The 13,602-nt window shown below is 45.5% G+C and overlaps 1 protein-coding gene across 1 annotated transcript in view; it reads right to left on the bottom strand.

The window, feature by feature from the left end:
- The window catches only part of PCSK2 (proprotein convertase subtilisin/kexin type 2), a 111,302-nt gene extending 98,825 nt beyond the window's left edge, over nt 1–12,477 (bottom strand). Inside the window, exon 1 of the mRNA XM_051613303.1 lies at nt 12,251–12,477. Coding sequence (XP_051469263.1) covers nt 12,251–12,430 — 180 coding nt within the window. The 5' untranslated portion in view covers nt 12,431–12,477. The remainder of the gene's footprint in view (nt 1–12,250) is intronic.
- Nucleotides 12,478–13,602: the final 1,125 nt, after the last annotated feature.

The following is a 13,602-nucleotide window of genomic DNA, read 5'->3' as shown; positions in this document are numbered from 1 at the left end:
CCTTTATTTTTGTCTTTTTTCACTATGTCTATTTAATGTTGGGCTGCCAAGCAATAGCTGACTGACAGAAAGTGCTTCACAGGGAGGTCTCTGTTGTTAGACCACACTGAAGAAGTCGTCCAGTTTCCAGAGAAGCAGTCAATTCCTGGAGAAAAATATATACTTTACAGTACAGAAGCTGAAGGGTAACAATTACGTTACAGAGGGGTACAGGACAACACATGCTTCCTTATTTTTTAAATTAAAGATAGTAGGCTTGCAGGGCAAGGAAGCTTTAAAAAAAACATTTTCAGTGGAGCCAAAGAAAAGAGAAATTTTGTGACACTGCAGTTTTCTTTACTTTTGTAAAGTTGCTTGACTTCTGTTACGAGAAAGTCACGGACATTCATCTCCACTATTATAAGACCAGATCAGATGCAAACTCTTCCATTACTTCAGCCATCATGAACCAGAGAGAGCTCCTCTGGGCTCCAGTACACAACAGTACAGTCATCACTTCACAACAGAGACTAACTGTTCTGAGTGAGTTCAAGAGCTCCGTATTAGATGGCAGAAAAAGATGACCCAAATCTGCCTCAATGGTAGCAATAAGGATGAGAAAGGAAAGAAATTAGCATCACTACCTCTTCCTCTCAGGGCCTACCTCATTGACCTTTCAGGCAGCTGAGAATAAGTCTTTTTACTGTTTGTTACTACCAATTAATAAATGACAGAGTTTACTTCAGGGCAGAAATCATGGTCAATCCAGCGTATGCGTAAGTCAAGCAAAGCTAATGTAGGTCCTTAATTAATCACTCAGCACATGTACAGAGTTTGTATGGCCAGGGTTTTTTTCAGGGGGGGACAGGAGAGGGACAGGGGGGAGGGTGTGCTACAGGCATGACTTCTGTCAGAAGCTGCTATAAGCTTCCCCCATGTCCAATAAGCCACATTCAGCCAGCTCAAAGTCAGACTCACCACTGACCAAGGCCAAGTCCATCAGCAACTGTGCTAGCATCTCTGCAATAACATAGTTAAGAAGGAGGAAAAAGGTGATGTACAACAGCAATTGCAGCAGGATAGAGAGCAATGAGAATATATGACAGCAACAACTCTGCAGACATCAAGGTCAGTGAAGAAAGAGGGGCAGGAGGATGCTCCAGGTACCAGAGCAGAGGTTCCCCTGCAGCCCATGGTAAAGAGGCAGGCTGTTCTCCTGTAGCCCATGCAAGTTAACAGTGAAGCAGATATCCACCCGCACCCCATAGAGGAACCCCCATGCCAGAGCAGGTGGATGCCCAAAGGAGGCTGTGACTCAATTGAAGCCTGCACTGGAGCAGGCTCCTGTCAGGAACTATGGACCTGCAGAGAGGAGCCCGTGCTGGAGCAGGTTTGCTGGCAGGACTTGTGAACCCATGAGGGACCCATGCTGGACCAGTCTGTTCCTGAAGGACTGCACACTGCGGAAGGGTACGTGAAGCAGTTCATGAAGAACGGTAGCCCACGGGAAGGACTGACGATGGAGGAGTTTGTGGAGGACTGTCTCCCATGGGAGGGACCCCATGCTGGAGCAGGGGAAGAGTGCAAGGAGTCCTCCCCATAAGCAGGAAGGAGTGCTGGAGCCAACGTATGATTAACTGACCATAAACTCCATTGCTCTTTCCCATTCACCACAGGGGGAGAGGAGGTAGAGAAATCGGGAGTTATTAAGCCCAGGAAGGAGGGGGGAGGGGCAGGGGAAAGTCTTCTAAGACTTGTTTTTATTTTCTCATTACCTAATCTGATTTTGATTGGTAATAAATTACAGTAATTTCCTCAAGTCGAGTCTGTTTTGCCCATGACAGTAACTCCTGAACCATCTCTCCCTGTCCTTACTTGAACCCACAAACCTTTCATTATATTTTCTCTCCCCTGTGCAGCTGAAGAGGGCAGTGATAGCTTTGGTGGGCATCTGGTGTCCAGCCACAGTCAACCCACCACAGCATTTTTCAGCTTTAGGAACACTGGTTTCCCTACCAAGGTACAGTATATTTTACATTAATAAGATATGTTCAAAGGAAAAAAAGGGCATGGGGATTTTACTGAGCAAAATATTTTAATACTCAACAGAAGAAATAGGGAAAAAATCCACTTGCTGCTCTGTCAGGGTTTTACTCTGAACTACATCTGATTTGTAGGAGAAATTGAATGGTTTTACAGTTAAGAGGAGAAAAGTACATTTGCTGGTAAAGTTTTGGGATTTAAATGGTAATGTAAAAATTAATAGACGGAAATGCTGGAAAGACCAAAATCAGTTCATGTCATGATCCACAACTGTCATTCCACCAATACTAACAACCCATTTTTCCAAACCTGCAAATGTGTTCAGGTTCTGATTTCTCACCCAAATTCACAAGTGACAATTCTGCTTTACAATTGGTTCAGAGTAACTTCTAAATTACTAAATTTAGTTGACACACATTTTGAAAATTAATTGATACTGGGAAACATAAGGTCCCTGTGGGACTGATAGGAATCCATCAGATATAGCTAATTCACCTTATCTTGGCTATAGCTACAAGCCTTGAACAGAAGCTTCTGCTGCACTGAGTGTTACCCAGTATGTAGCAAAGACAGTTCTCACACAGAAAGAGGATTTCAGAATCAAACTCTTTAATTTCACTGTTGTTTTATCAAGAGTGAACAGGCAGACAGGAGGATCCTGTCATTAGGAGAGGGGAGGCTATATACCACCTCTTTTACTACCTATATAAGGAAGAGATTCAGCAGTTTGGTCTAGCTTGATAACCAACACCCCTCTAATAACACTACCAGTTTCTCTACTTAATAATAATAAATATACATATATATTTGTTGGATTTAATTTTTTTTACATTTTGGTTCTATAAATCTAGGACAAAGCAGCTCTGACAGATTACCCTTTTACTGATCAGGTAAGCAAATAATCTAGTTCAGCCATGAGTATCTGGACACACTTGCCAACTGGTTTGATGTAAACACTGAGGTCACTCTTTCCATTTGCTTTCTGCGGACAAGGAATGTGAGAATGTAACATTTACACAGAAGTTTTGTTTGAGAAGGTAGGTAATACATGACAAAGAACATTACGGCCCAGTTCAGTACTTCAGTGAATAAACTAGAGCTATCACTACCTAATTTATTTGTTTATAATCCCAGTGTATAAACGGTAAGACTGAGCCAACTTGTAATTTCCTTTTTTAGGTCCAAGCTCCTGCTACTTGCTGAACACAGCCAGCCTTCAGCTGAGTTAAGACTTTTTAGCTACGGTCGTAAATCCATAACCAAACTGGATTTCACACCAGCTGACAAATGGCATGTGGTGGCCATGCAGAATTTAACACAACTTGACACCAAACTCAACTCTCTAGGTAAGCGTTCAGTCCCAAAACACAGCCTGGGACCACTGAGCTGAAATTTAATCTCCATTTCAATAGCACAGGGTTAGCTTTTTCAGAGAACTTCAGAGAGTTAAATGTAGAGCTTGCTTTGATTTGCAACAAGAGCCACGCACTAGACTGCTTCAGGTTACTTAGAGAAATGCTGTCTTTGACAAATAGTCGAGCAGTTCGGCTTCCTCCCACCAGAGGCCAGTGATGGATGGAAGCTCTGGGCTGCTCACTGCAATATTTATAGCCACTATGCAGCCAGCATCCTGTAGAGACCTGACCCATTTAATTATTTGAAAAAGTTGAAAAAAAAAAGACAGAAAAAGAGCAGGGTTTCTGATGACTTAGGAGAGCATTACAGGACAAAGGTAAATTTTAGATCCATTAACTACAGCACTGAGTCTTACGACAGCTCTCACAGAAAGTAACCACCCATGCTACAGACTGGAACTGCACAGGAGGATTTCCCAGATATAATATTTTAGTAAGAGCTAGCAGAATTTATAATTAATTTTAGCATTTTGGCTTGATTTCCAGCTCACAGAATTTTTCATGAGCACGGACATTTCTCAGGACATCGTAATTGAAACTATCTACCAAATAAATTCTACATATGTTTCAGCTACTACATTGTAAGTACTTTATTACAAGCATTTGAAACTTGAATTGCATAGATCAATTTTAATTGGAATAATTCCATACACTGATGAGGAAAGGGTCACATGCAAACTTCTATTTAACTATGCTATAGGTATCAACGGTACAACTATTCCAGGAAGTCTGATCCTATTTTTTTTTTTTACCCTTTTTGTTGTTGGTTTTGTTTTGTTTGTTTGTTTTCTTAAATCAACATAGGTTTCCTGGTAAAAGCTCTAGTTTAAATGAAATCACTGCTAGTATTTTTCTGATGTGCAACGAGTTAAAGATGTTAGCACTCCTACACTGATAGTAACAGCACTGCAATTGGGTTTGTTTGCCATTTTGACTATATCAGTACAGTTAGATCAGTAAAAGTTTTCAAAGAGTGGGTAGAGTGTTACCTGTCGTAAGGTGAGAAGGACAGAAGACTATCTTACACCTTCACACAAAGGTTGGTTCTTCTAAAAGGTAACTTAAATTCCCACAACACACCTCAGTGCTTTTCTGAAGGAGCCAGGCCCAGCAGCACAGTCAGTCTCTGAGACCATTTGCTTTCCAATAAACAAATACCAAGGATGCCAGAGGTTCTCAGATGGAAGCACTCTGAGCTGGGAGTGAACTGACAATTTATTTTGGTCTAAAGTGTTCAAATCCAGATTTTAACACCCAAGCTAAAACCAAAATGCTCTACCTCGTTTGCAGCTACCTAAACCACCTGGGTCTGGTTGGAAGCACAGCAACAGGATCTGTTAACCTGACCTGATGCCAAAAAACCAGGGTACTGTTAACAGCTTTTCTTTTGCTGCACAGCTCTGCTACCTCAGGTCTGGGGACAAAATCAACTTCAGTGTATGTAAGAGCTACAGATATCCACACTGGCTTTTAGAAATAGCTGTCAGACTTCTCTCAATGCATGAAGAACCTACCCAAAGGAATGAGAGCTTCAAACAGGACCCCAGACACAGCATACGGGATCCTAAAGTTCAAACAGGCATACAGGCAATGCATATATCCATATGTTGCACAGTCCAGAAATAGCCTGAAAGTCATCTGCAAGAAAGTTATCTGGGCAGAAGGAAGGAGATGCTATGCTGATAGCAGGACAGTGATACCATACTAATGATCTTTGTTTATCTAGTGCTGATATTAAAACAACTCCTTTGACTATAAATTCCACAGCACAGGTCCGAAATAGCTAAGGAACTGGCAGACTTGAAGTGTAGGAAACAGAAATTTGTTTCCTATATATTAAATTTGTGTCTCCTGGTGCAAATCCTGAACCTCAGTTGCATGGCACAGAAATCTCTACACACCATCATGATTCTTTTAGACAGAGGTGTATAAAGGAGAGAAACAACCTGGGGAGCTGAAGTCACTGCAGACAATACCTTGAAGGGATTTCACAAAACTAGGAAAAGGAGCATTACCAGCGTTAGGAGACACTGTATAGGACAACAAGCTGTTTCCTGTCATAAGATCATAGAATGCCAGGTTGGAAGGGACATAAAGGATCATCTGGTCCACCCTTTCTTGGCAAAAGCACAGTCTAGACAACATGGCCCAGCATCCTGTCCAGCTGAATCTTAAAAATGTCTAATGTTGAGGAATCCACAACTTTTATGGGAAGATCATTCCAATAGCTGATTGTTGTCATTGCAAAAAATTTTCCTTGTGTCCAACTGGAACCTCCCCAGGAGTAACTTGTAACCATTATTCCTCATCTTTCCCATGCAACTCCTTATAAAAAGGCAGTCTCCATCATCACCTGAAAAGTCAACAAAAAACTTGTGGCTGCTCTGCCAGTGGTTCTCCCACCTGAAAGTACTCTCCAGAGCAGGGGCTCCAGAAAACAAGTCAGGGAGGTGCTGGCAGCATCTGGTTTCCATGGTGTCATGCCATCCCAAAACCACTGACCTGTGCAGGCAGCCTCTGGCAGACAGGAGCTTGCATGAGCTGTTCCTCCTCCACCAGCTTTGGCAAGGTAGGGAAAGGAGCAAGTGGCATGCCCCAGCTTCCAAGCTTTCAGTACTGGTGCTCCTCAGCTGCTTGGCCCCTCAGACCTGTAGCTACCTCTTGTCCCTGATGCCTTCACACCACACCAGGACAAGCTTTCATCAGGCAGGCACTTGGGGCTGGACTGCAGCAGACATACTAGCACAGAGTATTCAGTTCTGGTGTGCTCTGATCTCAGCATCCTGGAAAGCTGTTCCCTTCTTTTTATGTTGTCTATCCTTCTCCTTGACACTGGCAAAACTAAATATAATTTAAATGAAAACAAATAACTGCACATCCTCAGTTGGGCTGCATCATCAAAAAAACAAGTGAAAGAAGAATTACTTGCAGCACATTTCCTGGGTCTTCACCACATGTTCAATTTTGCCAATGAGATCAATCAATATGGAATAAACAAAATTATGAATGCAGGCAGCATTATAAATAGCCAGGATTTCATATCTCTGTGTTTACTGAGCTGTAGCTCAGTAAACAACACAAAACTTATCTGTAAAGGTAAGGCTTAATGTGAGTGTTTTGCCATACTACACCATGTATTCAAAACAGTAATACAGCAATTACAGCAGGGATCTCTAGTAGGGAGTCTGACCTTCTTGTTTTACACTCATATAATAAATGCTATGAAAATCTGACACGGTAATTATTTTATACCTCAAACAGAACACTCACCACCACCAAGCAGTTGGTTTGAGTATCTGCTACAGAGGGAGCTCTACAGAAACTGGGTTAGGGAGGTACTTCATCCCATGGCTTACATTCTTCTTGTTGATAGTTTACAGCTTTCAGATGCATAAGCAAGCACATTTAAATAAAGGGGGATTTTTTTTGTTGTTGTTCTCAGCCAATTACAGTGTTTGCTCCTGGGGCTGTTTCTGCATCCAAGGCAGAATGCAAAATAAAATTATAAAAGCCCAAATCAAAAAAAGCATAATTTTGAAATAAATTCAGTATTTCCACATGTGAGGCAAATTCAACTATCCCAGGAAAACTCCGATTTAATTCCATTACCATTTCTCTCAAGAGTAAACAGGAGTAAATGGGACTTCCCAGACTGTGCTCAGTGATACGTCTGTACTCTACCCACCAGGAGCTGACGAGGATCCCTTCAAATACAGATAGCTGCTCTCTCTGCATCTCCCCAGTTACATTCTTCCAGGGCTTTTCTGGAAAAGGGAGCTCTTCATCACCACCCAGCAGTGTGCCTTCCCATGGCAGGATCAAACTTTTCCTGCTAGTAATTGCTTCTTCCCTCTCATTTAAACTCATCAGCTCAGACTCTCATTTGGAAACTGAAGCATTTGCTGCTAGGGTGAGGTGACCTATTAAAATCTCCGTAGTTACACAATTAGCATTTGCATGGAATTTACTTTTTCTTATCTTACTAATACCGAATTGCAACAGCAAAATCTAGGAAATTAAAGCTCTTGGTTTTCTTAAAAAAATGTACATTCAATTTCTAAGCAGTTTTTCTGTTTCCATAATAAAGGACTGCCTTTGCAGACAAACATCCTTTCCTTTAGGCCGCATAAAACACAAAGCTAATCAATAATTAAACAACATATTAGAAACACTGCACTCTGAGGCCTGATCTTAAGTCCTTGGACTCCAGCCGGCCTTTGTGGAAGCCTGGGCTCTGCCTCCTCTTTGCATGGATGGGATGCTCCATTGCTTCAGCGTCTGTTTCCACACCAGAGCACGTCTGCACCCTCTGTGCTGCCTTTGCCTAGCCAGAACTCCCACGTTCACAAGCACTTGGGGTGAGCAGCACATGTGAATGCAACACAGGCATGTTTATCTGTACAGTATAGGCCACCATATATGTGCACAAATTGACTGGTTAATAGATATGCACATGGGGTCGGCCAGGATCCTGGCTAAGAATTCACCCTTCTTAGCCATTCTTTGCTCCATCCACAGGTATTAGGGGAAAAGGAACAAGAAACATGTATGTATATAAACACATGTATTTATAAAAACACATACAGGCACACATTCACAGCCAGCATTTTTTACATGCACAGAATCCCATCCAACCATCACAGGGGGTTCTGGGCATGCAGAAGCATAGTGTGGCACCTTAAATATCATGCTAGGCAAACACCCCTCCTCCAGATTTGGGGGCTGATCTACACAGGAAGGACTTTTCAGGGCTTTAGCATGTGGACCCCAGGATAAAATTTCAAGATCCTTGAAGGAGTTCCCTATAAAGAGCTCCCGAGGCTGCAAACTCATTATTTTGCCTCCAGGTCTGCCTTTCAACCCACATCAACTCCCACCTCACAGGCTGCCAGCCTAGATGCAGAGAAACACGCTGCTGCAGCAAGAAATACAGCTTCTTTATGTGCTAAGTTTTGCTTTTGGTTAAGTCTGTATTTATGCCATGTAAAAAAACCCCAAAGCTCCCAACGTTTCATCCAGAAAATCCTGGCCAGCTCCAGAAAGCTTGGTCCTCTACCAGCAGCCTCCTAAGCAAAAATGGGAAGCAGCAAATCACAGCTGTGAGAGGTCCCTTGGGTTTTGCAAGATTTAGAGGGAGATCAGGTTGACACATCAAGGAAAAAACACATCAGCTTTGCGGTACGTAAGATCCTCCATGCTTTGAAATCCTTGTTTGGTTCTTAGATTAAAATCTGAGGTCACTGAGCACCAACTGTTTAAAACCTTTCACCCTAATGCTACCAGAAATATTTAGCTATGGTGGTATTTTGTAGCTTATCTCAGTGTTGTTGATGCAATGGAAAGAGATGTCTAAACTCCGATCTCAAATTAAGAGACCTTTCCAAATGCTTCTTCCAACTCCCCTTGTTAGAAACTAATTAAGAACTGCAAGGCAAGGTCAGAAGGCAGCTTTTCTGAGTCTGCACCAAGAAATATATTCTGGCGGCAACCATGCCAGGAGGTAAATAAAACAAAAAAAAGGGGGGAAGGGGGGGAAATCACTCCTTTTGTAATTAGCATAATTTAACATGTAGCTATTAGGGGGGTATCCTCATGACTCCTGAATGCCTGAAGATGGTAAGGCTAACCAAGTTAAGAAAAGAATATGCTTTATCACAGTATCTGTTACACCACTGATAGAATCAATTTTGGCAGGTACAAATGGACTGGAAAATGGCAAACATTTTAAAAGGATCAAAGAGTGCAATGAGAGTTGCAAAGAGGTCTGTGTTCAGGATTAATTCAGGGAAGGTTAAAGAAAAACTGACCAGTGTTTTCGAGATTCTGTCTCATCTTAGGATCCTAGATCTAATCATAAGCACCTGTTCATGTAAGTACCAAGCCCTTCTAAATTCAGTGCTTGATGAATTGATTAAAAGTACACATTTTAGCCCACATGAAGACTTGTAGTGGTTTCAGAACAATGGTAGGAAGTACGGCCAAAGAATCAATTGCAAAGTGCATCACAGAGTTCACAGCATTAATCTTCAAGGCAATGCTTTCTCTTGTATTTCTGCAGAAATCTGCTGTTAAGCAAATGTAATATACACTTGCTCAGAGATTGTTTGTTATAAGGAAAAAAGCCATGTGCACTAAAAATATGTAATTTAAAAATCAGCTCCCATAAAGTCATGTTTCAAGACGTCTGTGATACACACCATGCATAAAAGAAATCTCTCTCATATAAGTCTTAAATTCACATACAGAAAAAGCTGAATCTGCCCTTGCACTCCTACTGAATAAGTACCTGCCCTGAAATAAAGGCGACTATTTTCAGACAACAGCTCTTCTCCAATATGGGTAAAGGTAACTGGATTCTGTCTAAGTAAAGAACTCATTATATCGTCCAAACAGTATGTGTGGTTGAAGTATGCAAAGATCAGTTCTCCTTGTGGCACAATTTGGGGTTTTTTTATGGTATGTTTTGAATACTTCATCAGATAGCGTATCTACACACCATACTTTCCCCTGAGAGCTTACCGCTAACAGCTCTGTTTCCATACACACACATGGCCACGTTCAACTTTCTGCACTCTCGTTATCACCATGAAAGCTGAGGCTGCAGACTGCAAGCGGAGACGCGAGACAAGCCTGCTGATAGCAAAACAGATTAGAAGACTCTATAGTTCAGCAATACTAAAGACACTGGAGTAGACAGCACAAGCTTTTATTAATGCCCAATTATTGCCACCCAAGTCCCATTACAGATTTCTGCTATAGAATGGAGATTGCTATCAGCCTCTCACGGATTATCCTCCAACACAGACAGCTAAATGCCAAGCCCTATGAACTTCTCCTATTCCCTAAAACTACTGCTTTGCAGATAGCAGGGTGCTATTTTCTCTTGCATTTGAAGAGGAGAGGTGGGAGGCTTTCTAGCTTTTCAGGGACTAGGATGATGTAACCTAGAAACCTCGTGGGACAGCATGTGCTGGGTAGAGGAGCCACCGACACCATCTGCCCCCCACCCCCACCCTGCCAGCACACGCACATCACACCCCAGCTCTGCTGGGCTTCATTCCTAGAGACATCCAGTCCACGGGCACAGCTCCCCCCCACACACTTCGCAGCATGTACTGGAAAGCAGGTACTCTCACACACCCGAGGGATTTCCCTCCAGCTCTCCACCGAGATGAGTTACAAGATTGATTTCCCTGAAGAATCTGTATGTCTCCTAATGTGCCCAAGGCAGTCAGGGGAGAGGCATGGTGGAAGGGAAAGGATTGTAACAGCCCTGACGCTGTATTTCCTCATCCTACAAGATCCCCTCTCTCTTCCCTACTTGGGTCACAGGACCATTTGAAAGCATCCAGCAAAAGTAATGAGGAATTCAGCTCTGCACAGTGATACCTATTCCTCCCCCTAAGGCCTTATCAGTCAGATATCCTCAGGATAGGAAGGAGGGGAGTGCAAACGGGAGGGGAATATTAAAGCGAGAACTGTTGACCCGAAAGCCATACCTTAGAAGTTTCATTTAACAAGACCTAATCCCCACAACGGATCCGTTTCCAAGGTCATCAGCAACTCAGCTCTGTCATTATCAGGACAAGGCTGTGAGCCCAAAACAAGAGCATCTGAGCAGCAGCACGAGATGGCTGTGGTCAAAGTAACAACGATCTTGTCCTCATTTCTCTAATGAGCCCCCACTGGAGTTGAGACAAGGCAGCCCAAGGGAGAGAATCTCACTTCATATACTTTTTAAATTATTTTTTATTTTTAATCAAGGTCTTAAGCCATTTCACTCATCCAAGTTCAGGGTACCATGCTCATTCATTTCCTTGGAAGTAGATTCAGGCTCTCACTGCATAACTACCGGGGAAAGAAAAAAAAATCCCAGACAAGCAACAGTAGCAATGTTGCTGCTTTCCCTCCACACTCCTCCAGTGCAAGTGCTGTCCTAGGACAGTCTGTCGGGAATTGCATTGACCAGGACACTCTATTAGACTCTCCCTGTCTTCACCCCAGAACTTACTGTAACCTAAAATATTTAGAGGTCTACTTATTATAAAATGGGAGACATTTCTGGTGGAGCTGGGCTCCCCGGGAGCCAGGATGAGATTCCCTGCCACTGCAGCTACCTTCGGATTTCCTAGGACCTCAGGAGAGAAAAAAACCCTCCAATGGCACTTGAAGTTTCTAAACTTACATTTATTAGTGATAAGCACTGACTGCTTATCCTGCTTAATATTAAGCAACTTCTTTAGCTGGAAGGCATCCTGTTTCTCCGTGAGAACAACAGGGACATTAAGAAGCCACCAGCCTCGCCAACTTGAGTGCCAAAACCCCTCCGAAATCTTCCATTTAAATTGCATGCAAGCTTCTCCATGGAGATGCGGCTTTAATTATTTTTTTCAGTGGATGGAGCAGTTTCAACTGCAGCCGTGCAGCGGAAGCCCTGAGCTGCCCCAGCCCCAAACTCCGCAGCCCCGCAGGACGGGAGCTCAATTGAAGGATGTTTACATAAAGTCAAAAAGGCACCGAGCTACCATGTGGGAAACTCCTCTGCTTTCCAGTCCAAGAAAATCACCCCGCAGGGCGGCTGCTGAGGAACACTTGCAATGGCTCTTGGCACCGCTACTCCGAACATTCCCCTGGAAAGGGGTGGATGAACGCGGCGCCAGCCGGGACGCCCTCCCTCCTCTGAACCTTCTCCCCAGGTCAGCGGCGGGCACAGCCCCGGGCCGGGACCACCGGGATGCTGACGGCAGGTCGCCGCACGCCCTCAGCCCAACGTGAAGGGCACCGCACCTCCCCGAGCCTGCGCGGGGGCTTACCTTCCGCACCCCGCCGAAGCCGTGCTCCGCCGCCACCCGCTCGGCCTCCGCCTGGCCCCCGCCGTGCAGCTCCACCAAGAAATGGTTGGTGTAGACGGCTCCCCGGGCCGGGGCGCCGCGGAAGAGCAGAAGGATGAGGACGGGGAGGGCGCCCGGCAGCAGCGGCGGCCCCGCCGGCATGGCCCCGCGCTGCGCGCCCGCGGAGTCAGCCCGCCGCGCCGGCGGGCCAGGCGGGGAGCGCCCGAAAGATAGGCGGGGGGCGGGGGGATGAAATCAAATTTACAAAAAAAAAAAAAAAAAAAAAAAAAAAAGAATAATAAATGAAAGCCTAGGAGGCAGGAGCGGAGCTGGGCGGCGGGGGGCTGTTCCGGGGTGCCGGGTGTGTGTGCCAGGGAGCGGGTGTGTGTGTGTGTGTGTGCGTGTGCCGCCGGCCCCGCGTCCCGCCCCTCCGCGTCTCCCGTTCGGCGGCTGCCGGGGCGGGGGGGAAGCACCCGCCGGGGGGGATCGCGGCGCTGCCAATCATGGGCGAGGAGGATCGCCCCTGCCCCCCGGCAGGCAGCTCACGCTCCCCGGCCCTCGCGTGACACCGCCCCTACACCCCTCGCACCCCCTACCCCACCCACACACCCTTCACGATTCCCCCCTCCAGAGCCTCCCTCCCCCCCAGTTATCACAGAGTCACAGAATTGTTTGGGTTGAAAGGGACCTTAAAGATCATCTAGTTCCAACCCCCCTGCATAAGCAGGGACACCCCCCTCTGTGTCCACCAGACCAGGTTGCTCCATGTCCCGTCCTGTCTGGCCTTGAACACTTCCAGGGATGGGGCTTCCACAACTCCTTTGAGCCACCAGGGAAATTACACCCCTACACCAGCCCCGGTTCAGCACCCACAGCAGCACCCCATACCCCAGCCCTGGAACTGCCCCAATCCCTCCAGCGCTTTCTCCCATGGGTTGGGGACGGGGGTGGGGGGGGTGGCAAGTGGAGCCAGATCACTCATAGCAGGATGTAACAGGCACGTGGCTCTAGGGTCAGGAAGGTTGAAGACTTTGGCAAGAGCCACACAGGCAGCTCCCAGCTTCTCTTTTGAGCACAGGGAACAACACAATGTGTCTGGCAGTGCCCCTTGCACACCCTGCTCTAGCTCACCCCCCACACCAGCCGCCGATGGGGCTATCGGCAATGTGTGGCCATCCCCCTTGTTGTAGAAGCCAAGGCCCAGGGAGTTGGTCAGGCAGTCCTGGGGCAAAACCAGGGGAAAGCCTCAGGCCCAGGGGTCCCCAGTCTGCCCTGACTACTACTCCGCACTGCCAAGCTGGGGTCCAGGCTCCCTGAGCAATCCCCATGGGAGT

Source organism: Apus apus, chromosome 3 (genome assembly GCF_020740795.1).
Source record: "Apus apus isolate bApuApu2 chromosome 3, bApuApu2.pri.cur, whole genome shotgun sequence".
NCBI classification, from domain to species: domain Eukaryota; kingdom Metazoa; phylum Chordata; class Aves; order Apodiformes; family Apodidae; genus Apus; species Apus apus.
Note: the sequence above shows the minus strand (reverse complement) of the source record. Positions and strands in the feature narration are given on the sequence as shown.